The sequence below is a fragment of the Chaetodon auriga genome, chromosome 19 (genome assembly GCF_051107435.1).
Source record: "Chaetodon auriga isolate fChaAug3 chromosome 19, fChaAug3.hap1, whole genome shotgun sequence".
NCBI lineage: Eukaryota > Metazoa > Chordata > Actinopteri > Chaetodontiformes > Chaetodontidae > Chaetodon > Chaetodon auriga.
Genome location: NC_135092.1, coordinates 11901060 through 11928197, shown reverse-complemented (window position 1 = coordinate 11928197; position 27138 = coordinate 11901060). Strand labels below are relative to the sequence as shown.

General features: G+C 42.8%; 1 protein-coding gene across 1 annotated transcript in view; it reads right to left on the bottom strand.

Annotated features, from left to right (window-relative positions):
• Positions 1 to 4709: 4709 nt before the first annotated feature.
• nnt (nicotinamide nucleotide transhydrogenase) overlaps positions 4710 to 27138 on the bottom strand; it is a 31514-nt gene continuing 9085 nt past the window's right edge. The window contains exons 5-22 of the mRNA XM_076757932.1: positions 26911 to 26998; positions 26704 to 26792; positions 25963 to 26150; positions 25685 to 25818; positions 25392 to 25583; positions 24278 to 24431; positions 23277 to 23438; positions 20381 to 20491; positions 18092 to 18237; positions 17624 to 17819; positions 16771 to 17004; positions 15843 to 16003; positions 14091 to 14270; positions 13143 to 13302; positions 10123 to 10204; positions 8793 to 8911; positions 8277 to 8392; positions 4710 to 7427 (exon numbers count right to left, since the gene is read on the bottom strand). Coding sequence (XP_076614047.1) covers positions 7278 to 7427; positions 8277 to 8392; positions 8793 to 8911; positions 10123 to 10204; positions 13143 to 13302; positions 14091 to 14270; positions 15843 to 16003; positions 16771 to 17004; positions 17624 to 17819; positions 18092 to 18237; positions 20381 to 20491; positions 23277 to 23438; positions 24278 to 24431; positions 25392 to 25583; positions 25685 to 25818; positions 25963 to 26150; positions 26704 to 26792; positions 26911 to 26998 — 2662 coding nt within the window. The 3' untranslated portion in view covers positions 4710 to 7277. The remainder of the gene's footprint in view (positions 7428 to 8276; positions 8393 to 8792; positions 8912 to 10122; positions 10205 to 13142; positions 13303 to 14090; positions 14271 to 15842; positions 16004 to 16770; positions 17005 to 17623; positions 17820 to 18091; positions 18238 to 20380; positions 20492 to 23276; positions 23439 to 24277; positions 24432 to 25391; positions 25584 to 25684; positions 25819 to 25962; positions 26151 to 26703; positions 26793 to 26910; positions 26999 to 27138) is intronic.

Genomic DNA, 27138 nt, shown 5'->3' with positions numbered 1-27138 from the left:
TTATGTTAGCCAGCCTTGGGCAGCAATGAAACTGAACAGTAAAGAGGTCAGTTGTGTTGCTTGCTGGCCAGGTTAGTGTGTCTACATTTATCTCTGGCTGTCACAGTCAAAATGACTTTAGGACAGTCTGGGGCAGAAACTGTGTATGTTTGTGTGTGTCCATGGCACGATGTATTCAAGAGGCCTGGGTCTGGGGGCTTTTAAGATACCGCTCAATAACACAGGCTCTCCAAACAAGCTGTTAAAACGATCAGATTAGACATTAAGGGAGGGAACAAGCTCGAGATCCAGGATGAAAGAGATTCTTCTCGTTGAGAGGTCCACCATTCTTACTGTAGACTGGTGATGCAGCATCACTTTACCTCTAGATTTAACAAGACAGCTGCTGCCGAGATAGATTAGGATGATGGATCTCGTATTTGATGCATCTTATAACCTTTACTTGATGACATTAAAACATATACGAGTAAGAAGGCATTATTTTCAAAGCTATACAGAAATGCACTGTTTTGTCTATTTTTATTTAACCTCCATTTTAGAAAAAAGGGTAAGCCAATTTTTGTCAGAGACCTCTTTAACAGGGTAAATAGGGCAAGACAGAAGCAGAACAAAACTTGGACAAACTTCCAGGAATCGTGGATCGGCACCAAAGGAAGCTCTGCATGCAACGTCACTTTCATTGACTGAAAATGAAATCTGGGTCAAACTGACATGAGCAACTAATTCAACAACACGGTATAGAACATTATTTTATTCATATATATTGTATTGTGTAGGTAGCTGTGTGCATATTTTTGTTGAGAATGAAAATAAAGAGTGATAGCCTGTGCCATGGGGTTACAACAATAGATATCTCTGAATTGGGACTTAACTTAAAACCGTCTAATAAAGCCTCGTGTGGTGAGGTGAGGCTGTTTGTCCGTGGAGCTGCAGATACAGTACAGCATGAAGTTCATGTTTAGACTGACAATCGGTAGGAAGACACGTTAACCAGATGCTGATCCTGGTATAAAGGCTTGCTGGAGAGGTTTCATCCTGTAGAACAGCCACATCCTCTGGCCTGATTTTCTCTTTTGCTCTCTCTCACACACACACACACACACACACACACACTTGTGGTGGGGGACCCAGCTACAAATCTCTCCAATCACACATAGTTTCATCTGCATGCCTTTCAACAGGGATTACTTCATGTACACAAGGCTGTGTGCACTCTCTCTCTTTAACACACACACAGACACACACACACACACACACACACACACACACACAGATATATATACACACACTGCTAACTAGGGTCTGTGGGTTTGGAGATGCAGATAGTTTTGAGGGCTGCGGGGTCTGAGGTTGGCACTCCTCACACGATCAAACACAGTGCAGAGACTCAAGTCTGTCTATGCGGCACTGATTTAAAATGTGCTTTTTGAACTAACCGTGCTCAAAACAGTGTGGTTCCTATAGTGGTGAGTGAGGTAGAAGATGAGATGTTGCTGTAACATTAAACAGTATTTGCCAACAGATTTAAGGGATTTGAGAGTATGTTCTGTCAGCCAACTCACAAGGAACACATGTTTTAATGCAGTTCAGGACATGCACACACTTGATATTTGGTGTCTAGGCTATGACCTCATAACTACCCACAAACACACAACAGACTGAACACAGAAGAGATTAGGGAGGGTGACAACAGTAAACTTCCCTGTGTATGTGGCTCATTCCCAAACACAGCACCCACAAACACTGCAAGAAATAAACAATTAAGCAAATTAAATCCAACAGTTCACCTGTTGTGGGGCATCAGGTACGACAAATCATCGACATAGGAAGTCACTGCCTTGAGGCCAACAATTTGCTTTGGAAATATTATGTGACATTACATAAATATCACATTAGGAGCACTGGCCTTCTACACTTAAAGGTTTGGACTGAGAGAGGTTCAGTGTAGCAGAGTGTAACAGCATAAACCACAGAAGAGGTCAGCATAATGTGAAGAACAGTAAAGCAAATTAACAGACAAGCACATTTCTTTCAAAGTTAAAGATTTCAAGATGTTAAAATAATTGGGAAATAATTGTGTAAATGAACAGCATGAAAAAGCAAGTCAAGTTAAACTACAGTACATCCATAATTTCTACTAGGCTGTGCCAACAGGCAACCACTCACAACAAGAAGGCCAAAACCAAGGCCATAATGTTTAATACTCAACCACCATGAGTATTTGTGAAATCAACTGTGTCATAATGCACACATGTAACAACAACCAGAGGAAAACTGCGGAATATTCCACCACAAATGAAAGCACCACAAACTAAAATAATCACAACAGCAGCATTAGCAGCCAGTAGGAGTGTACAGAGCAAACACACGTCAGCAAAGTTTACAAACAGCAGTTAACTTACCTTAGCTAGCTACTTAGCTAGATGACCAGCGACGAAGTCTCAGCAAGCAGGAAATCCTTCCGGGAAAGCAGTGGCGGTCCGGCGCTAGCAAAAAGCGGGACCTTTCGCACTTGAAGTTACATTTGAGTCCCGCGCCGAATAACATAAATTCTCCCATAGCTGTGGGAAAAGCATTATCTATGCACCAAGTCGTCCGTAGAGCGATAAAAACTGACCGACGAGTTCTAAATTCCCGCATTAGCATCTCCACCACCGGCTAATTAGCTAACTGACATCACATGCAATTTAGCAGCACTGAAGCTAAGTGGAGTGGGCGGAGCAATGGCGGTTTAAATTTACCGCATTTTTTGCAACGAGCTAAAAAAAAAAAAAAAAAAGCTAAGCTGTGTTTGAGAAACATACACTTCTTAACCATATTAGAAGCAGTGTGTATTACATGATAAACTGCATTTTAGATAATATCAGGCTGCTATAAATATGTATACCTGTATTTTAAGAGGTGGAAGTATATTTACTCAAGTATTGTACCCAGGCATTTCTAAACAGGGAGCCAAACAAGGGATCAATAGGAGCGCATAGATGATTTTAGCTCTAGGGTCCCCTACCATGTGTACAAGGGGATATTTTGTTTAATGAGTACTATTACTTTCAATTCTTTAGTTTATTGCTTATAACACTTGTGTACTTATATTTGGTTTTGAATGCAGGGCATATTGTGCCATTTCTCCTTCTTAAGTAAAATAATCTGAACACTTCATCTACAAATGCATATTTTCTTCTCACACATGTACATGCATGCTCACTGACCTTATCAAACACAAAATCCACGTGTCTCATCATCAGATAGATTCAAAAGCATTGACTCACCATAACACACTCTCGTTATAAATAATTAAATACCAAATTGCATGCAAGACCAGGCAAAACAGTGTTTTTTGTTTTTTTGTCAGGGAGGATAGACTATCCCAGCAAGGAGGAGGGATGGAGGTTTATTGTGGCTGGGAGATGCCGGCTATCCTTCAGCGCTCTGGGTAAATACTGGCAGTGTGACAATAGACCAGCTTGAGCTGAGGAGGCTGTCACCTCAGCACTTATCAGACTATGGATCTTCATGCTGTCTCTCCCACTTATCACTCTCTCTCTCACACACACACACACACCATTAGGACACACATGACCTTTGCATATTTCTCCTCAGATCTCCTCCAGCCTGAGAACAGATAACAGCCCGTCTGAGTGCTACTTGTTACGGGATGAAGCCACCCTCATCGCGCACACATGCAATCCCCATCCTCATAAATCTATCTACAGTCTAATCTACTCCATCTCTATAGGCACCACTCCCCTTCTAAGTACCTCCAGTTCACTCTTCGCTGATGAAAAGCAATCAAGTGCCGCTTGTAGGTGAAAATGTTGCACAAACAGATATTTATGTTTCAGTCATTATCACAACCCTCATGACGTACTCATGCGATCTCATTCTGTTGCACAGGGACACTCTGAGGTTTCAGAGGTGGCTTTCTTAACCAGCGTGTGCGTCTTCTCCCTACTGTGCCTCATCAAGGTGGGGGTATTGTGCTCATCACCTACATTCATTTTTATAATAGCAGAGATGCTCATTGCATGACACTGGTTGCAGGAAGGTGAAAAGAAACCACCTCCCAGCTGTGCTTCAATGGCTGATTCGTGACTGGCTTTAGGTAAAAGTTTTGGTATCTTTTGAAAAAAAAAAAAATGTTGTAGTTATCTTGAACGCTTCAACTGCATTTAATTACTATTTCAGTGTGATAACAATTTGGAAACAGCCACATGGTGCTTTACAGATAAGTTCTCCCTGAAACAGTCTTTGGCCTTTTACTGTTTTTTCTTTTTCCTTTCTGCAGTTTAAATAATTTATTTTTCCTGGCTGACTAACCTACACTTTTGGCATTTTTTAAACCCCATCTTTGCCTCATCTTGCTTTGAAAACTCAGCTATCAGAGGCGTTGATTGTCAGATATAGCTCACATAACTCATAGCACATTATTTATTGTACAAAATCCCTTCCCTCTGTAAAGCAGCACCCTGTAGAAGAAGTGTGTGTGCGAGTGTGGACACAACTCCTTCCCCTCATGATCCTTCATCCAGGTAATTGCTGTAAATATTTGATTTTTCAAGCCCGCCGTACAAAACTGGGCAGGTAACATTGCCATCAAAGCTGTGGTAGACCTCAGGGAAAACCTTGCAGATCAACTTGTTTATTATCAGGGAATTCAATTGCACCTTTAAGAGTGTTTCATGGAAGGAATCAGAGCCTCAGGCAACATCTAGTGTAAATACACGTTTATTAGGGATGAAAATGTTCCATGATAAACAAGAGGAGGAAAACATTCACAGTACATTTCATCTCCCTACATGGTGCATCGAAACATTGTACAACTTCGAACCCCCATTGTTGCTCTGCACAAATAGCCTCTTTACAGAAAAAAGATAAGGGCACAGGGGGGCATATTGGCCATTGTAAAATTAGATTTTCCATCTCCCTTAATTTGATCAATATCTATACAATACAAAAAATGGCAAGACGCTACAAATATCAAGCAGACATCTCACTCTAATAGTCCCTAACGACTGCATTTGCTTGTGTAAATTGACATGTAAGAACAATAACCCCTCGTGAGCAGTAATGACATCTGCAGCTCTTCACTTGCACAACATACAGTAAACTAGCCAGCAGCAAACTGAGGTCCGATGGTTAAAAACACAATGTGAACACACAACAGGAGGCAATTGGTCAGGTTAAGGACACATGACTTAAGGTGTGTGGTGGTCCGTTACACATCCTGCGGTAGATTTCAAAGGTTATTGGTCGGGTGAAAGTCCTATGGAAGGTTATTGGTCATTTTATGGAGAGGTAGGAGAGTTGTCATGGTCAATGTATCAGGTCCCAGAATTTAACTATAATAACTTACTTTTTACAGTACTGACTTAGTTATTATTAGAGTACTTGTATAGATGTTAAAAGGTGACGAAGACTGCCGACCTGTCACCTCATGAGCTGTTGTTCCTCAAACCATATACCAAGAAAACTTGTTACCAATTCATCTACTGTATCATGATCATAAAAACTCAGAGGAAGTAATAAAAAGAATGGCAGCAATCCAGCCTTAGCCAAAAATCTTACTCGATGGACTAAGCCTCTGGTGTTTTAGTTCGGTTGGCTCAGCTGTGTAAAGAACAGGTGTATCATGGGGGCCACTGCTATTGTGTCATTGATCTTTTGAGAATTAGTCACATGGTTATACAACAACCAATCTATCTTTATTTGTGCCGTGTAATCTAGCCAGATTGAGTGCAACAGGGCATGTTTTGGCACAAGTTAAGGTTCATGGCAAATGTTGGGCTTTAAGAAAGGCAGAAGGGAAAAAATAAACATTTCGGACTCCACACTTCACAATAAAGTTGAACAATTCATGCATTCTGAAATATGGCAAAAAAATTTAAAAAAAAAACTGCATTGCTGCGTTAGACTCTTTACACAACAGTCAGGTTCACATCTGGCCCTACTTTACAAACAGTGATCCTTCATTTCTCTCCAGAGCAATAATGAGGGCACACATTTTGGAGTGGATGAGCCACATTCACTTAAAAAAACCCTTCTTTACCGTAAAGACTGGCGGCTAGCTTCACATGTACTGTAATATCAGCACCACACAGGATGATGGGACACACCTGGTTCAAAAACCTCATAAAATCCATTCAGCTTTCAGAGCTGCAAGAGTGTTTGTTTGTCGGGGTAGTGCAGCCTTTACTAGCATTACAGGACAGCTGTGGCCCCATACTTGAAAGAGCCATTTGGTTTATTGCATTAAATGATAGACGAGGCTTGAATGGATTTTTAACTGTTTTTGGATCCATGTGTGATTGCTGCACTAGAGTCATAAGTGGAGGTCACAAGACACACTCAAGTGAAAAGAAAAAAAGCAAATAGCATGACTAGATTTCATTAACTGGCTATGGCTTCTAAAATGTGATCACACTGACATTTTCTAGGTTTCTGATAATTGATAGACTGCATACAAAAATCTCTTCATACAGTATAAATCTGGAACTGAAAGAACTTTACAAAAACTATTCTGCTTTTTTTCTTTTTACTTGTACAGAAAAAGAAGGCATGACTAGACTGATTAGATCTATCAAAGGGAACATCAAATAAACTTACTGTAAGAAAAGCAAACTGGAGCAAAAAGGGGAAGAAACAGTCTTTACAGTGTGGAAAAAACATTAGCGCTGAAGTGTCTCATACCTCCGTCTACAGCAGTTCACCTTTACATTTCTCTGCTTTTGTTCCTTTTTGCATCTAAGATTTATTTTTCAACTGACTATTGACTATTTCCTAAAACATCTTAACAGTGTAATTGTACATATCTAACATCTTAATGCATCTATATTTCTGATTGTTTTACATTAATATAAGTGTCTAAAATGAAGACGACACTCTCCAGATGACAGACCACATGTGCGTGGTTGACCTACCCTTCCTTTGATTTCTACAAATAAAAGACGTGCCGAAGAGAAAAAGACATCTGTGTTTAAGTACACTGGGGTGGGAGCACTAATAGAAAACTACAGTATCTGCATTGCTTTGCTCCTACTGCACAAGTGCTTTTTTTGTTTTTTTACAACAAACATTGCCATTTCTTTTATCTACAGATGACAGGAAGGGCGTGCCAAAAACCTTTTATCTTGGTGACCATCTTTGCTCAATTGGCTGACTGACAATCGGACAAAGAGGATCTTCGTGCTGAGATATTTTTGGAATAACTTTGACGGGCTGTTTTCTACCTCGATGTGTGCTCTGAGCGGATTCACCTGCTAGCCCCCGAGCCCAAAGCCTTACTGGCTCTGGCTCTCGCGGACCTTGGCTTGCAGGGCATCGCAAGTCTTCTTGGCGTCGCCTAGCAACATAGCAGTGTTGGGCTTGTAGAAGATGGGGTTGTCAACAGCTGCATATCCCACACCCAGGGAACGCTTCATCACAATCACCTAGTGTGGGAGGAGATACAATCACATGCACACACACAAACACACACACACACACACACACACACACACACACACACACACACACACACACACACACACACACACTCATTAGCCTCCAACTGGATGATCAAAAACAAGAAACAGAAGAAGAACCTGAAAACCATTTATAGTTAGTTTTTATGTCAATTAATTCAATAAAAATCAGTTTTACTTGAGTTTCACTTGAACAAAAGTCTAAGTGGTGGTGTGTAGCAGTAGCAGCAGTAGTAGTAGTAGTAGTAGTAGTATACGTTTGTGCGTGTTCTCATATGACTCAGGGATGCATCACTGGGTGCTCATGAATGACTATTCAAAAGCATGTGTGGAATTTTTTTCAGACACCCAAATGTTTATCTCTGTGTATTTTTATCTGTGCACCTGTACACTTGTCACGGTGTGCATCCGTATGAGTGCGTGTGGTTAGGTCGGATGTCCTCTCTGATTTCCCCGGGGGGACAGTGCGTGGTAATAAGCGTGAGCGCTGTATGAATCCCAGATCTCGGAGCAGTGCCAGTGGGATGCTCTGAATGTCGTCATTCCAACAGGGACACAGTCACCACTAATGGGATCAGGATGGGACTGCACCTGCAGCTGAAGCCGTGTCTATGTATGTGAGCCTGAAGCACATGTGTGTGCGTGAATGTGAGTATGCATTTCTTTATGTGTGTGCTTTCAGATGGAGGCCCCTCTACGGGTGTGGACTCCACTCAGCGATAAAACCAGTCCAGTTGTTGTAAAATCTTCCACTCTCTATCTTTTTGGGCTTCAGGACAACCTCATTATCACACATGCATGCACCAGATGTCTCACCTGCTTAGACTTCCAGACCTCCAGCACAGGCATACCAGCAATGATAGAGTTGGGATCTTCCTGGGCGGCTGAGTTCACTGTGTCATTGGCACCGATCACCAGGGTCAGGTCAGTCTCTGATTGGACATATGACAAATAAAAATTAGAAAATGTATCAAAAATCCTTTAACCTCATGTTCTTATGGGCCTTCTCATTAAAGGAACAGTTCAACATTTTGGGAAAAACATTTATTTGCTTTCCCAATTAGATGAGACTGATACCACTCTAATGTCTGTGTGCTGAATATGGTGCTACAGCTAGCAGCCAGTTAGCTTACCTAAACTTAGCTTGTGGCATTAGCTGAGCTAAACTAATTCCATCTTCCCATCAGCATCTCTAAGGCTCAGTAATTAACACATATGTCTTGTTTCTTGGAAACTCGCACAGCTAAATCAAACATATTGGGTCACAATGATTCTGGATGAGACAGTTTAGCATTTCACAGCATGTAAAAGGCAGAAAGGACTGGATCTTACCAGGGAAGTCTTCATTAATCTCCTCCATTTCCAGGACAATATCATACGGAACACCAGCTTCAGCCAGCAGGACATTGAGCTGACCAGGCATACGACCAGCCACAGGGTGGATACCGAACCTGTAACAACAGAACTGAATGAGTCCTAACTAACAGCCCCTCCTCTATACAGCTGATCTGGTTACTGACCAACATTAACTATAACGTCTTAAATCAGTAAGAAAGACATGAAAAAGGGACAGAAGATTAAAATAAAAGGGAGCTGGGCAGATAGAGGGACAAGAAGATGGAGGGATTGAACAAGTGGAGACATTTGTGATCAAAGTCTGGTTCCACACACTTCCCACTGCACTCCTCCACCACGTATTATTTGCCGAGTGTGTGCACATGTGTGTTATTGGGTGAACATAGCTCTCAAACTCAATTAGCCATGTCATGTAATCAGGGTAGGAAAATTAACACCAGCCATTGAATTCTGGTGGCTGCCTCTCTCTCTCATTAACCAACCCTTTCCAGCAGCTTCGTCACGTGACCGTCTGACCACCATTTGGAGATTTATTTTCTATTTGTTTGACGAGTTTGGGAGGATACACAGTGCAGATGGCCCGTCGGTTCTGGGATCTATTAGCGACTGTGGCTGCCGATTGAAAAAGTCAGTCTCTGCCCTTCATGTGATCCTGCACAGTCTACATGCATCTACAGTGGGAAGATGCAGGAGCTTTGGTCTTGTGCTTCCAAACTTCACACTGTTAACACACTGTAGTGTCCAGGGAAGGGGATTATAACGGCGTGTAGTCCATTAAAACTGCGGAAGAGGTGTAGAATGATCACACAGGCGGATACGAGGAGTAAGAAGCGTCAAATTGAGAGAATGCACTGGGATACAGAACAGAGAAAAAGAGAAAATAGGAGAGATCAGGGTGAAGGTTTTTTTTTTCTGACCACCCACTTTCCTCTAATCAAGCACAAATGCTCTAAGTAGCAGCAGCTGCAACAGCCAGGATCAAACGACTGAGGCAGGACAATTACACAAGCTTCCGCTGTACCTTGTCCTTCCTCTTTCGATTTCCCTTTTCTCATTCCTTTACCTTCTCCTCCTATCTGTACTCTCCATCCTCTCATCATCCAGCCTAAAAACCTCATCTTTTCTGTCCTTCATGGTGCAGTAGTTTACATCTTGTATTGGGTAAAATTGGACGTCCTTCACTACACTACATTCACTACATTTATCACAGTTCTGTTTACCTGAGACGCACTAGTTGCTGCACTTTCTTTCCATGAATTGAATGAATGTAGATTTAATGTAAATGAGCTAGTTTTATGGCCTTTACCTGACTGATTTTCCAGCATCTGTCAGCAACTTCACCAGCTCAGCGATGGGGTACTGGGCCTTTGCAGCACAGAGTCCATAACCTGAAAGAAAGTGCAAAACAAGGTAAGAACGAGTTCAACTTCTGCCATGATTTACCCATCCAACACTAACTTATGAGATGTGAGACCAAACCCTCATGTTGATGCAGACTTCACAACAGGCTGTCTACTGCAGGACATGACCTCTTACTCTTGTTCCAGCTTCTGATATGTGAAGATTTTCTGATTTTATAGGACAGTAATGTCAACTGAATTTGTCACCTTCAGTGCTGAAAAAGTGTGATGGACATTTTCTACTATTCTGTGAAATTTCATTGGCAAAATGATTAATCAATTAATTGAGAAAATAATGTGGAGACAAATCAATAATGGAAATAATTCTAGTTGCAGACCTAGTCTGCACTGTTGGGATAAAACGCTCAACAGCACTCACAGTGAGTGAGTAAGTAAAATAGGCATCGTTACAAATACTTTAAACCTGAAGTTAAAATGCTGAAGCACTACGTGATCATAAACAGTCCTCTGTGGCAGAGCACAGCCTGACTGACATCAACTTTCAACTGGATGACCAAGGTTCAAGCAGTTGTTTTAGCAAAGATTTAACTGACTGACATGTCCTTGAGTAACACGTCCCCTCACTCTGTGACACCTCCTGCTGCAGCTTTAATATGTTTTAATCATCACGCCATCGCTGCTGCGACAGCGGAGCGAGACAGAGCATGTGTGTGTCTGACGCATCAAATAATAAACACATGATCCAGCCGGCTTCAAAAGAATTCCATCAAGTGATTTGAAGTTGGGAAACTTCTCAAAAAAAAGCTTCTCAAACATATTTACTCCAGTGAATTACTTATTAGTTTATCTATGTATTTTTATAACTTTACTTTTGTGATCTTGAACTACATACATATATAAAATCGACTTTCAGTAGAAAGCTGGCACTGAATTCAATACACAGTATGTTTTTTTTCTCCGAGCCTCGGACCGCTTTCATGTTTAATAATGCTGGTGTGTGGCACTTGATTTTTATCACACATCGCGCACACAAACACACGTCAAACGGTCCAGTGGTGTTTACTAGCCTTGTCACAACAACCAGTCAGAAACTGTCTTGTTACGACACACCAATCAAAATGACAAGGTTTCAGACTTCGCACAGAGAAAGAAAAAAAAAAGAAAAAAAAAACATGGTTTCAAGCTCAACGATTTAATGGTTTTCACTTTTTTTTCCCTCTCCATCATCACAATTCTTTCATTCCTTGTGCTTCCAGTATTCTCTCCGGAGTTTCTCTTTTCTACAAGAAAAACAAGTGGACCCAGACCATGTGGAGATGGGCCAGACGAAGCCAGGAAAACACTTATGTTTATCAGGCAGAGTCTTAACCGTTTCCACAGATGTCAATCAGGCAAAGTGACTGTGACGGCTCCAATTAGGGAGAATGGTCAAAATGGAAACAAGGGGACTGACTGAAAGCCGAAGCTGGGTAACAATAGCAGTCTGATGACTTGGCTACAGGGAAGAACTATACATTTGGATGGCACGCACTCTGAAGCTGATGTCATTAGCAAACATTACCTGTACACACTGTCTGATGTGATGTATGAGGGTTTAATAGATATACTTGGCATGTCATTTTATCCGGGCCTGTGTAACGGCATGTAAAGCTTTCATACAAATGTTGCAACTGCAGAGGGAAACATTACAGTAAAGCTGTAAAACTGCTGAACCTGATCAAATCCCATATCAACCAAGTCTTAAGACCATGTGTGTGACTTTCATGTCCTGGTTTAGAGGCTTTGTGGCACCCTGACAGACCCTCACAGCCTGGATAATTCATAATAGGTTCTATTATGACGCGTTTCTACTTATTCTGATCCTCATATTTCACTGGTTTATGTTTTTCTGTAATCCTATAATTTTATTACTGGTCTTGTTTTGGTGTGGTATTTGTTTGTAGACCATTTTGAGAGAAATCTTAAAGAAAAACAAAAACAAACAAACAAAAAACAGAATTTTTCATTTCCGTTCTTTTATTTTTCCCACTCCCTTCCAACTCCAAATTTCTTCTTCGTGTTTTCTGTGTTTCAGCCATTGTGTAAGTGAGAAGGGGAAAAAAAAAATGTTATCTTCATTGGATGGCGTTCCATGCATCACTTCTTCATCTCGACCACGTGACCACTTAAGTTTGCAATTCTTGTAAATTGCAGAGGTTTCCTCTGAAGAGTTGGTTTTTGTATATAGGCACTCAGCAGTGTGACTGGAATCACCAATTTGCAGGCCTTTAGTCTGTGTTTACATGTACCCACGTGAGTCAAACAACTCCATGGAACTGTGACTAGTTCACATCAGTCTGGTGAGAGGACTGAAATGTCATGGGGCCACACAATGATGATGATTTTAGGCCAGCAGCACCAAGGACTGTCGTCATCGTCCAAGTGGGGGGTTCAGACATGTATTTATGGTCAAATACTGAAAACATGTGAAATGGAGAAAAGCATGTAGCTGGAACAAAGGCTGGACCCCGAGCCGTAACCCCCGAAAAAGGAACTAGAAGCCAATTCTGAACGTAGTATTTGAATTGTCAACAAAAACCCAGCATGCCCTCATTCCACCTAATTTTCCCTTGACCTTGCATATATATGCTGCACTGTAGAATGTCTATTTACCAGGGACTGACGACCACACAGAGACCCAAGAGGGTGTGTGTGTGTGTGTGTGTGTGTGTGTGTGTGTGTGTGTGTGTGGCCACCCTACCATGACTTGTCAATTAGCCTAGCAAAATGGTGATGTAACATGGGTCAAGAAAAGGTTAAATAAACAGAACACACACTTCGCTAATGCTGGAAAAAAAAAGTGACTGGCAAAGTCAAAGTGCCATGTTTTTCCACTTGCGTATGAGACGTCTGAAGTTTGTGTAGGGGTGTGTGTGGGTGGGTGTGGGTGTGTGTGTGTGTGTGCGTGCGTGCGTATGTGTGTTACCTGGAGTGATGATTATGTTCTGGGCCTCTTTAATCATGTCGACGGTCTGATCCACGTTGACCTCTGTGTGTGTGCCGACGATCTCCATGGGCTTTCCTGTGCCGGTGGAGGACGTGCCGTAACCTCCCAGGATCACGTTAGCCAGTGAACGATTCATGGCCTGAGAGGGACGGAGAGACATTTCCTTTTAAGTGACTGTTTCTACCTTTTGCTTTCACCTTATTGGATGTGTGCAGCAAAGCACAGCAATCAGAAGAGGTCTGAGGGATACTTCCTCAACAAAAAAGTGGGACCTGAGATTTTACAGTCCAGATTCCTAAAGGGTCGGTATGTTTTGTACAGAATGCAATCACTTACACTGTGTTTACCGACAGTGGAAGTCCATGTAGTAACACAATCATGTGTTCACAAAGCGGAGAACCTCGCTCCATCTTTGCTTGTGAACGACTGAGCCCCTCCAGGATGCCCCTTTCATATCCAAACATGACACTATCACCTGTTACCAATGAACCTGTTTACCTGTGGAATGTTCCAAACAGGTGTTTTTGGAGCATTCCTCAACTTCCCCAGTCTTTAGCTGCTCCTGTCCAAACTAGTTTGAAACGTGTTGCTGCATCAAATTCAAAATAAGAATATTTTTACAAAAATCAATGAAGCTGATGAGGTAAAACATTAGATATATTGTCTTGTACTGTTTTCAATTGTGTAGACGTCAAAAAGGATGAGCAAATGATCACATTCTGTTATATCTGTGTTTTAAACAGCGGCCCGACTTTTTGGAATCGGGGTTGTAGTCAGATCAGGAGCTCTACTCTTGTAACGTTAGAGTCCCTCCTGGTGGACAGGAGAGGAACAACCACACGAAACAGTGTGCTGATCTCCAAAATGCATCAAATGCTTCACTTTAGAAATTCAAACAGTGTTGCTGAGACTCAAGGCAGCACTCACCACACACATAATATATGACAGGATGGCTCCGGACGACCCAATGAGAGCGCCGACGATGGTCAGCAGGTTGTTGTTGAGCAGGAAGCCCTCGGCACACAGGGCCCAGCCTGAGTAACTGTTCAGCACTGTGATCACCACGGGCATGTCAGCGCCTCCGATAGCTGCTGTCAAGGTTATGCCCTAAAAGGATAGAAGAAGAAAACGGGATAGGAGCTTTCATACACTGCTGCAATCAGATCAGCCGTTTAATCCCGTGAACACCACAGAAGAAGAAGTGATCTGTGAGGCAGAGGTGAAAAAGGCAAAACGTTATTAAGAAATTCTCCCTCAAGTGATGCACTGGTTGAACCTCACAAGGATATTTCTCTTCCACTGGAGAGAAAACGGCCTCTCCAGCTTCACCGACATCCTTCATAATCAAGTCCACTCGTTCTCTGTCCCTCCATCATCTGTTTTGTTTAACAAGGGCCAACTCCAGCTATCAGTTACAGTAACGCGCGCAGGTGTACGTCATCGATTGCTCTCGCTGACACACTCTGGCCTTATTTTTAGGAACATGTGCAAGTGAAGAGACACACACACACACACACACACACACACACACACACACACACACACAGTGGATGATACATTATAATGCAATCTAAAGACTGATTAGAGATCAGGCAGCCATTTTAAACCAATTCATTTATAACTGAAACTGAAATGATTTTTTTTCCCTCAGACTGGACCATTTGTTGATCTTCCCAGGAATATGCCGACCAAGCAAAATGCTGAAATTGCAACACATCACTGCATATTCTATCGTGCAGTGATGTCAAAAGCTGAAGTTGAAGTGGTACAAAAAATATCTACGTTGCACTGTTTAATGTGGACATCTTTTCCCCTCCAGTTCCTCTCCATTTAAAAATGTGTTTTATTTCTTGTTCCCACAGTTGTTTGAGCTTCACTGTGCAGAACGACGTTTGTGCAGTTTGACACTAGAAGCCTGTTTTCACTGTTTAAGTATAAATTTTCTCTGGGCTCACTGAAAATCTGCTTCTCAGAGGCTGCTCTACAACCATGATTTGTGACATCACAAATGATATGGAAGCCAGTCCTGGAGAGGAGACTTTCTGTGTTCCTCCCTTAAACCTGTGAAATGAAAAAATATTTGCATATATTCATATTTTCTGGTATTGTTAATGAGGGAGAAGGAGCAGGTGCCATTTTAAGGATTTTAATGTGGTGATTATAGTTTTTTCCTGCAAAAACCATGTCAGACACACATTAGACATTTTTTATGTGTGGAGGGGATCTTTAAGCATGACTTAACAATGGTGGAGACCATTATAAGTGTCAAATACAAGCAGGAACTTGGCAGTTTTACAAAGTCAAGCCTGTTTGCCACCATGGCTGCCAGATTATTAACAGCTCTGTGCTCAACTGACTGAGTTTCTGGGCAGTTACTGATACCTTTGCAATAAGCCTCTTGACTTGTTTTTAGTTTTACTGTCGCTTTTCTCGCATATTACAACCTAGTCTGTCTTCCAACATCATTTTTTCTGACTCTTTTATGCCTTTTCCCCTTCCTGAGGTCTTTTAACAACACATGTTCTGGCTGTCAGCACGCGAGAAAATTCCAATCTGCAATATTTACTGAAAGTGCAGATTTTTCTATTGATGGGCGTCATCAAGTGCAAAAACAGACTCCAGAAACACACACACACACACACACACACACACACACACACACACACACACACAGCGTACCATGACAGTGGAGAGCGCAGAGACAGATCCGAGGCAGGTGATGCCTGTGGTGTAGCTGGGATCCAGCATGTAGGGAATCATCCCACCAACGCAGGCTGCCATAAGGCTGGTGTTCAGAGCATGACGAGCAGGGAGCATCAGGGGAGCGCTGTTCAGAATTCCTGCATGGAGCGAAGACGAAGGGAGAGAGGGAGGATGAAAGGGAGACGAATAACTGCAAATACACACTTGTATTGATTTATCACTCAGCTGGGAACTTTTCTTTGAAAGCTATAAATCAAAACAGAGGACAGAAGCTCGTTTAGCTTCTAAATTTAGCCTTTCTCATTAGATTTATTCCTTAAACAGCCAACTGAATGTCAGGTTCATTCAAACACTTGCGGCCTATATGGAAATTGTAGCGTGGATGGCCAGAACTGGTGCCAGCACATGAACCTGATGAACCCTTTTTTTTTCTCCTCCTTTTCCCTTCCCAGCAGGCAGATGTGGGTATGAAGCACCAGACCTTCTCTTATTGATAAACTACAGTGCAGCCAAGCTGACACGTCACCAGTCTGTCGCAATCTTAAAAACTACAGTATGTGCTTTTGATATAGTTTTGAGGCTTCACATTAATAAAGATGTTCCACTAAATTGCAGTAATCTAAAATCATAACCAAGGATGTGTCACACTCAAAAAAAAAAAAAAACGCCTTGGTTTGTGAAAACACAGCTATAGTCATGAGAAGCAGAGAGATAGACATCTAATCCCCATCAAACAGCAAAGTTACGATGAGCGACATTTGATACGCACTTCAGGTCTTCTCTTTATCTGCCTGTGTCATCCACTGTGTGGTGAATGTGCCTCCATGCAAGCCATGTCTGTACATCAGTAAACTGAAAGTGTAAAAATGTTTGCTTTCAAGGGAATATTGAGTATGTACGACACCTTGCAGTTTGCCATATGCCACCAAAGAGCCACTGAAAGTGACTCCACCGATGAAGGTGCCGAGGTACGCGACTATCTTGGTGAGGTTGGCTGCAGGGTCGGTGGCGAAGTGCGGGTACTCAATCATGTATTCGGCCACACAGGTGAGCACGGCAGCCAGGCCCACCAAGCTGTGGAAGGCAGCGACCAGCTGGGGCAAGTCAGTGATCTGGATCCTCTTAGCAATGGCCAGACCTAAAGAGAGAGAGAGAGGGTGAGCGAGATAGCAAACACAAAGTGCAGTGGCCCTGAAGGACACAAATAACATGCAAATCACAAGCATGTGCACACACACTCAAAAGGACTGCTGGGAAGAGGGTCCGTCTGAGGAGCCAGGTGTTGCTGATGAGGCCTGTTCGGGGAATTCCATGTTTGTGAGTGGGTCTACTCTTTGAGCATATGTGCGTGCTGCAGGAAGCCTTACAACATTACTGTATCTGGAAAAGAGCACTGTTGTCTGTGTGGATAGTTTCGTCTCGGTTTCATCTTTGTTACTGGAACAATTAGCATTTAAATGATCAAACTGTCCAACACGAGCAAGAGAAAGTGAGTAATAGATGATGATGACCATTTCAAAAGACCTCCTGGGTCTAGCGGTTAGTTAGTCATGTTGCGTTTGATGAAACATCAGAGTCTCTGCGCTCTGCACACCTGCTGCTTAATCTGGCCAAGCTTGGAGTACACAGACACACACACAAACTATGCAAAACCCATGTCCATTAATTTACATCTGCTGCAACACATTTCTGGATGTATTAGAGTTTGCCTGTAAGCCTGCCTTCTCAACTCTTGACATGAATACACACAGACTCACCGGCACTGCCACCTACAGCCATGGCTGCGCTCATCTGTGCCAGGAGCTCAGGATTCGGCTTGAGGGCACCCAGAGTGGCAGCCAGCCCCCCTGCAACTCCCATCATACCTAAAGCATTACCCAGGCGGGCTGTTTTCTGGTTGGAAAGGCCAGCCAGGGCACCGACACAGAACAGACCTGAGCCCAAGTACATTATCTGGTGAGAGAAAGGGACAGAACGGAAAAATGGGGATTATAGACAAGGATTGAGGGACCACAGGATGAGAAATATGGCCAAATGATTTACTTGGAAGGTCTTGTACAACATCTGGGCAAACAAAGAATACATTTGGAGGATAATTAGCTGACTTTTCAATAGTGGTGGGCTCTTTTGCGCCAATTCTGAGGAACTAAGAAAGTTTTGGTAGGAAAGCACTAATAACAACGTTGAACTTAATATGTTCACACGGCATAAACGTCCTCGCACACCTGCTCGATGTTGTATCCGGACTGCAGAGCAGCAGCGTAGCCCCCGACAAAGACGCCACCAGGAAGCAGATAAAGGTAGTTATGCTCTGGAGGATCAGTGGGACGCTTGAACATGTCCAACATCTTCTTAGTCACGAGGAAACCACCTGGGTGAGAAACAGAGAAAATGAATACGCCTGTGTGTACAGTGACACTAAACCAGGTTTAAACGCTGCTTTACAGAACATAAGGAGCAGGAATATACAAGGTAAAGGCAGGAGTCAAAGCACCTGAAGTACATGAAAAATATCTATTTTTGGCAACAGGTGTTTTAAAGCCAATAGCTGAAAACAGTTGCCAAGCTCAATAACCAATGTTAGGAATTTAATGAGTCTACTTCATGTCAGTGTAAATATTTCAAGTAGAAAACCTCAAAAGTGTCAAACTGGGACCAGACGGTGTCTCACTGCTTTACAGGAGGAGATCACATTACCGTGTATATGTCTCCCTTTTTCCCCTCTGGCATGACTGCAGCCACGTGCACACACATGCACCCTTACATATAAGGGTGAATCGGAGGCTAGCACCTGTTTCTTTCCAGTTCGTCTAATTTTAGTCCTGGACTGTTAAAACATGTAATAATAATAATAATAATCTGACAATTATTGCGGATCAATCTGAGTCAATATATTAATATGGAGGAATGTTCATGTATTTGAACAACGAAAGCCAGCACGCACTCATTTCCTGTGGTTATTTATTTATTTAGCTTTACCCAGAATGGGTCTGTTGACACTTTATTTAGAAAGCTTGCAGAACAGAAGCAAATCAGCAACACTGGCAAACAACGTGCTGATGTTGAGCAGGTATAATTCAGCTTGAGGGAGACATGAATGTCTGTAATTAATGGCAATCCATCCAGTAGTTGTTGCTGAGATATTTCAGTCTGGCCTAAAGCGGTGCACCAACAGACTGCAACTTCAAGACCCTGTAACATCATTAACTGATTTTTAAAAATAATGTCAATGTGATTTTTGAGTTGTTGTTAATAATGTTTTCTAAGTGAACGCAAGAAAAAAAGTTTTTTGGGGACATTTTAGAGGTACTCCTTTTCTCTCAAACCTCCGAGTGAGGCAGACCGGCTGAGCTGCGGCAGAGGCTCGGCAACACCAACATCTACGTAAACTGACCGAGGGGAAGGACAGGATTTGTTCTCAAAGGGGGAGACAGGACATGTGATTTACAGAGCAAACATGCATGTCGGAGCAGAAAAAAAACACGCAGTAACAGAAAAACATAGACTCTGATGAGGCCTGATAGCATACGTTGACATTGGATGGTGAGAAACTGAACATATTTAGCTCTAGAGATTAAACAGACCCAGGTGTTTTCCATATATTCCCACATCTTACTACTGTTGAGACACGGAGGGAACAAGAAGCTGCTGCCAGGGACCTGTTCCTCCACACAGACACACAAGCCCAAAATGTCAGGGTCTGTCTTAGCGGAGCCAAATTTCACTATTGTGTTTTGTCCCTTTCCATGGAATGAATTTTTCTGTTCCCAGGGGTTTATGGGTAATGTGGCAAACCACTTAGAAATGTGCGTGTGGAACCGAACCCATGGAGAACATCAAAAATGAAATTTAACCACCGGTAAGAAAGTAGGTATGTCTATAAAGGCTGTGGTATTTCAGCATGCTTTCGTTTAGGGTAAAGTTAAGGAAAACGTTAAAAAACTAATAGGTGGTTTGGTTTGTAAGGCCACAGAGCATAGAGGGCCAGAGATTTGTGGCAGGCTTCACAGCCTCGTCTTGAACTTCAAACTGCAAAACTCACACATAAAACTCAAAGACGCTTTTGGTGCATTTTTAGCAAACAAGCTGAACTGCTCCATTACGCAAGTTAACTAATCATTTGCTTGCATCAAAGTCTCCTCTAGTGTCTAGCTGTGAGCTAATAGGAGAAATTAAAACAAATTCATGGCTCGGCCCCGGAGGAACGCTCGGTTTCCCAGGACTATTAGAGAGTGATGAGTATTATAATGACTCCAGGAACACTTTGTCATTATAATGGGAATTATTCAGGGTAATAGCAGGAACGAATGTGTGTGGTCCGAGCCAGAGCCACCGACTCTGGTGGGAGCAGGTGGGTAAGACGGGGCAGCTGCAGAACTTGGGTTTCGAAAGCATGTTTTTTTTTCAATCAATATAAAACCCTTCAATCTTCAGCCTAAGTTGATATTTTACTGGCTAAAGGTTGCTGTAACTGGCAGGGATCTCTGTGAGGTGTCTATGTGCAGGTGACTCACCAGCAATGTTGACTGAGGAGATGAAGGCAGCCAGCACAGCCAGTGTCTCAGCGGTACTTGTTGGGGTGTAGCCACCTCCCATCAGGGACAGACCACCCACAGCCGTCAGACCTGCAGAACGAGGCTATTTTAGTATTCATAAACCTCCGCTTTCATAATTCATTGAAAACCGTGGTGAGGAGGTTACGAAATCAACACAGAATGGACATGGACAGAGATTTTTTTGGTTGTCTTCTGAAGCTCAGAGTACTCTTGTTTGCTCCCCAGATTGGAAACAGAGAGAAATAGGAAGATTTGGAGATAAAGAAAAAGAGAAGGAGAGAGAAAGAGAGGGAGAGGGAGAGCGTGTTTACCAAAACAGGCTTAGGAAACCTTGATAACATCAGCCCTGTAATGACTTACAGGCAGTAAGATGCAATGCACGGCACCCCGGGAGCCTGCATTCACACGGCATTGTGTTTGTGTATAATTTAGGTTGACTGGCAGGTACGGAGCATGTATACATGTTTGTGCTTAAAGTCAGAGGTATTACACAGAACTTTCTAATGAGGCAAACATGAAGTTTGACCTTCTCTGCTTTTTTCAGCTTTAAAACCATGTGTATATCACCACTGCTAAACAAAGAAAGTTTCAAAACGCTGCCAGACATCCTTTCACAAGTTTGCTGTGAGGAGGCCACAAATCAGCTCTTTTCTCCATTGACTAGGAATAAGCATGTTTTGCTCTTATAGTTGGCACAGGTGTGGAAGGTTAACTCATGTGCACATCTACACACACCTCGCATTTTCCCAGGCATCTTTATGCCTTTGTTAAATAGGTAATGACGTGCAGCAAAGGTCCCCTCAGGCAAACCAGGGTGGTACTTGCACCTTAAACCCCTGACCACCACTCATTACATTTTCATCTGGATTGTTTTCTTTTCTTAGCTGATTTTTGTTGTCAATGGAACTAATGTCGGTATCACAGGGACACTATGTTAGTACTGAAGCCTCGGAGTGTTGGACAAAGAGCTGTGCTCTGAATAGACAGTAGATATTTCACAACAAATGTCATTAATAATGTTGTACAGACGGGTACATGGCCTCCTAAATTCAGCACTGTGGGTTTGTACATTCAGATCATGATGTTCTTTTTGTATTTGGCCTCTGCGTGCAGTCAGTGGACCTCTGATCACGTAATACACTGCTTGCTTAAGCAATAAATATCAAGCCTTTTAGTATTCAAGTCACATCTGTACACACTGTCAAACAATTCTTTTTTGCGCCTCTTCTTGCTAAATAAGTTTTATTATGCCCTGATCCCCCTTCTGAGTCCATTAATATTACGGCTCCCTGATACAGAGTCCAATCTGATTCTTAGATTTACCTAAATGTTGAATAAATATTTGTCTGACTCAATAAAATAACAGGTGTCACCTACTAAATTTGGCATATTTCATTCAGGTATGGTTACGTTTAGGTGGAGGGTCGAGACAAGGCTGGTCACCACAACACACAGATCAGCCAGAAAGAACGCCAGCACGCATCAGTGGACACACACGCACACACCTACTATGACACATGCACACACTATTATACTGGGTGGGCCAAAGTCCCGTAGGTGAGTCAGCTGCCAGGCTACGGGCAGAGTGCGACAGTGAATCAGCGCTCTCAAGTAGATTAAAGCATTTCTATCGGACACCAGATATGAAGCCAGTGGATACGAGACTGAAGGATTTAAGATGACCCACCAGTCGCAGTCACTACTGCTCGTAACTCTATAATCTCCCCATGAAGAATATAACTGTCCCTCACTCAAACCCTAAATTCCAACATGATTCCCTAATGTCTGAGTGATTGTGCGCGTCTTTATGACGCCTGGCACAACAACAACAGAATTCTGTTGGTCTCACTGTTTCCATAACCACAGTCAGTCAGTGACAGACATAAAAAAGGGTAATAAAGGCCATGCCAAATATAAAAGAAAATACCTGGACAGGGAGGAAACGGAGAGGAAGACAGATGGAGGGCCGACAACATGGAGAGAAGAAAGGAAAACCTACAAATGAACTTCAATGCATTTTCATTTCTTTCATTTGTGGTTTCAAATTCTATTGATTAATGATGATCTAATAATCTTGTGCATTCTGGACTGAAAAATGTGGGGGAAAAAAAACACATTTATTGATAGAATTAGTCAAATTTAACAGAGCTGCAGACGGTGAAATTTAAGAAGACAGAAAAGAAGGTATGAGAGGATGGAAAGTAAAAGGGCACAGACCCACGGGAGCAAAAAAGATGTTGTGAAGATGGGAATGTGAAAACAGAGTCTAGGTGTGAGCAATAAAGTTTTAAAAGGATGTGAAAACTATCTTAGCTGTCACACCGCTGGACTCTGCAATGGAGCTCTTGTGTCCGGCTGTGTGCACGACTAAATGAGCAAAAGACTTCCCTGACCCTCAAAGATCACCAACGGCGTGTTACTTCCTACCCCAGTGTGGGTCTGAAGAGTGATCAAAGCCACGAGAACACACACACACACACCTACATCTCTAACCTCTTAACCCCTCTGTGTTAAGCAGCAGCAGACAATAAGGACACAATCTTTAAAGTTTTTATTTGAACTCTGACTTCACAGAGCTGCTGGACTGACATAGGACATGTTTGATCCTCTAGCTAGCTCTTTATTTTATGTTTATGTTTTGTCATTAATCCAGATGTGACACTTTATCTTGATATATTATATACCTTGTGCTTGTGTCTGGCAGTATTGGATTGTATTACACTGACAACTTTACCCACAACCCTTTTGCTCAGGATGATGCATTCATGTGCAATCGCTGGCTTCAATACTTGTAAGACAGCTTTTAAACGCTGAATTCACTCACGGCATAAGATCAACTAAACAAACAACTAACCTGAGATAGCGTTGGTGACAGACATGAGTGGAGAGTGCAGAGCAGGAGTGACTCCCCACACTGTGTGGTATCCCACGATGCCAGCAAGCCCAAAGGTGGTGACGATCTGAGTGAAGGCGGCGTTGGGAGCGACCAGACCCAGGCCCAGCAGGGTGGCAGCGCCTGGCACAGAGGGAGAAAGTCTTTAGCTGCTCCTGGCCCAACTTGCAATCATTTAATTCTTTCTCACCCTGTTATCATCTTTCAGCTCCTCTGGGGTAAAAGTAGCAGTATAAATAGTATAAATGAGTTTGGATATAGTAGATTTCCTTTTCTCTAGGCTCATTTGGTTGACTATAAAATGTGGTAGGCACTCGCCCACCCATGTTGACCTTACTTCCTGTTGTGAGTATAGTTATCAGAGAGCAATTTGTCTGGTGAGATTTGTGAGACTGGTGGCAAACTTTCTTCCCCAAACTAACAGCTGTAGCAGATGAAGTTATCCATGTCAGTGGCAGTCGATGTAAAATGAAACAATAAACACGCAACCAGCATGAAGCAGCTTCACACTCGAGCCGCTAACACGAGCAGCTGTGTGGTGGTGATAAGTAGGAAACTACTGGATCACCTAAACAATGTGTGAACCACATTAACTGCGTGTGGTGCACTTACACGGAGCGCTGTGTGGCACCATGGGAACCACTCACGACAGCACGACTTCAAACGCACACTCAGCGTGACACTGCCTTTACAACGCACACTTCCTGACACTAACAAGGTGTCTGTGTGTGTCACTTCTCGCCTCCTGTGCACATTCCAGTGCTGACCTGAAAAGCTGATTATTAACCTGTCCTTCACCTTATGGCAGACCTCAACCCCCTTTACGACCCAGCGTGGACGATTAAAGAGAACACACTTTGTGAATGAGCACATTTCTCCGATATAGCATCTTCCTGATTTCTCTACATAACCAGAAAATCTAAATTTAAATGGCACATTCAGTTTCAAACACAAGAACCAACCTCCGGTGTACACGCTAGCAGTGGTAAGTGTAGCCTTGAAGGGGGAGATCTGGGTAGCCTTCTCCTTCTCCAGCTCCTGGACGGACTTGGGTTTAGGAGGAGCTGCGACGGGCAAATTGTTGGGCTGAGGAGCGGGAAACAGATTCTTTCCATTCTGGAGGTGACATCGCGTGGATGTGATGGGGAGAAAGAGGGGGAAAAAGAAAGTTTATGTCAACATTTCCAAACCATCATGTTAACAGCTGGAGCTTTGGTTACCTACACCTTACAGAGAAGAAAGAAACAGCTGCAAAAAGTGATGGAAACGAGGGTAGTTATCAGTTATATCAACTAGATCAGATGACACTTATTAAGAGCTGATTTGATCTCTGCTTTCATTGCCTGATCTCATTGCCTGCTGGTGTACGATGACCTCTGCCGCATTCATAAATCTGTGAAATATTAGACCGTGCTGTCAAGATCAAAGTAAGCCAACTAATGATTAGTAGGTACAGTACGTAACATCTGAATTTCAGCATCATTTAGAGGATGTGCAACCATTACTGCGATCAGATATTGGTCAAATTACTATTTGTTTACTTCAATAAATGAGCACAGCTTCACTGAGACTGATTACGCGGAAAATAATCTCTCCAAAATATGACGGAGATCTATGACCGACATTAAGACGGATAAATGATATGGCTCTACCTTACCAAAAAAAAAAAAAAAACATGTTTAGTGAAGAAATGAAGCCAACAGTAGCTGTGGTGCTGGACCATCACTGCCTGACACACAAAGCAATATTATTGTACAATTATGTGAAAATGGTCAAGGACCAGTTTCTAATTTACACAAATGAAGCTGAATAGAGTCCATGAGAATCAGCTCACAAACACATTGACATTCCTCTTCTTCAATCTTTATGTTTTTTGAGGGGATGTGACTTCCTTGGCAGCAGTTAAGATGCTCTAAAAGGAGAGTGAGAAGACAAGTTTGTCCTTAGGGTGACATCTAGTGACTGTGAGAGGGACCTGCAGGGCATTACGGATGATTTCCTCCAGGGCTGCGTGGATCCTCAGCTGTACACACACACGCATGTTTGTTCGGCTGCTGGCCACGTAAGACCTCATACCTGCATGACGACAGATCCTCTGACAACGTGGTCCATGGTCCCGTAGTCAAACACGTCCTTGACATCGAGGTAAAAGTTGTCCTTGTCGGGGCTGATGGCTCGCACCAGCTTTGTGATGTTGTTGGAGTACAGAGTGCTGGACTGTGTCGGCAAACGGCTGGGCAGGTCTGTGTAGCCAATATGGGTCACTCCCTAAAAATAACAAATAAAAAAAAAGACAGATTACACTAAATTGGAAGAGAAGACCAGCGACACCTTGGCGTGGGTGTGAGTATGTGTGTGTGTGCGCTGACCTTGTGAACTGAAAGCTCTCCAGGTACTGTGGTCTCAATGTTTCCTCCAGCCTCAGCAGCCAAGTCCACCAACACTGACCCGTCTTTCATGCTCTCTACCATCGGTTTGGTGATCAGGATGGGTGCCCGTTTGCCTACAATGTGACAATGAAAACACAGACATCGAGCCATTAAGACATATTTACCCAAGAGGTTAAACAAATTTGCTAAGCTACTGTGGATACATGGCCATGCTATATACGTCAGTGTCTATGTTTAGTCTGTGCTTCTGTGCATACCAGGGATAAGAGCAGTGGTGACGATAATGTCCACCTCCTGACACTGTTTGGCGAACAGCTTCATCTCTGCCTCGATGAACTCCTTTGACATTTCCTTGGCGTAGCCTCCCTGGCCCTCGCCTGACTCCTTTATATCCACCTCCAGCGGCTCTGCGCCCAGAGATTTAAACTGCTCCAAAGCTGCAGCTCTGGGAGAGGAGGGATAATGATTTCTTAATCAGACAGAGGGAAAATATCTCCAACAGAACACGAGAACACAAGCTTCATGTGATATAAAACAATCTCCATTCTCCTAGATTGGCCATGCAGGAGTGTTCGACTGTATAAAACATGGACATAGTCTTTGTCCCGTCACCCACAGGTTTCTGAAGAGCCACTGTGAAGCTCAGTGGCAGTGGCTTCACACCTCACCATCTTAGCAGCGTCTGACTCCACCAAACTCACAGCTAATCCAAAAATGGGCAGAGGTGGAGCTGAGGCATGTTGCTGAAACCTCGCTGTCACTCACAGCGGCCTTAATTATGCTGAATTTTAAGCCTTAATACAATTTAAACCGGTGAGTTACATAAAAATTCACCCCTGTAGCTCATCACACACTGCGAGTACAAATGTCTGTCTAATTTAACAAAACTGATCATATGAGGTGGTGAATGAGGCAAAAACCCTATTCTGCTCAAATACAATCTTTCAAAGCCGGTGTTCATTTCAATCATAACTTACAAAACAGAATCAAAAACAAACCTGGTATCAAATCCTCTGACGATGGCTCCCATGGCCCTGGCAGTGCCAGCTGCTGCCAATCCAGCCACACCACCTCCAATGATCAGAACCTACTCACAGACACATGAAACAGTTTTCGCAGGTTTAAAGTGGCACAGACACATTCACACTTATGACAACACTTAAATAAATTCTATCTGCAGAAAGACACACACTCGTACTACACACCTTTGCAGGTGGCACTTTGCCAGCTGCTGTGATTTGTCCAGTGAAAAAGCGACCAAAGTTGTTAGCTGCCAGCACAACTGCCTTGTACCTGAAATGAGAGGAAAGTGACACAGGGAATGATGAGAAACTGCAAAATCAATCAATAAAACATGTCCAATTATGACAACAGAAAACATTGGGAAAATCACATCACTCAAGTGGACTGTTGGTCATCAACACAGTAAACGT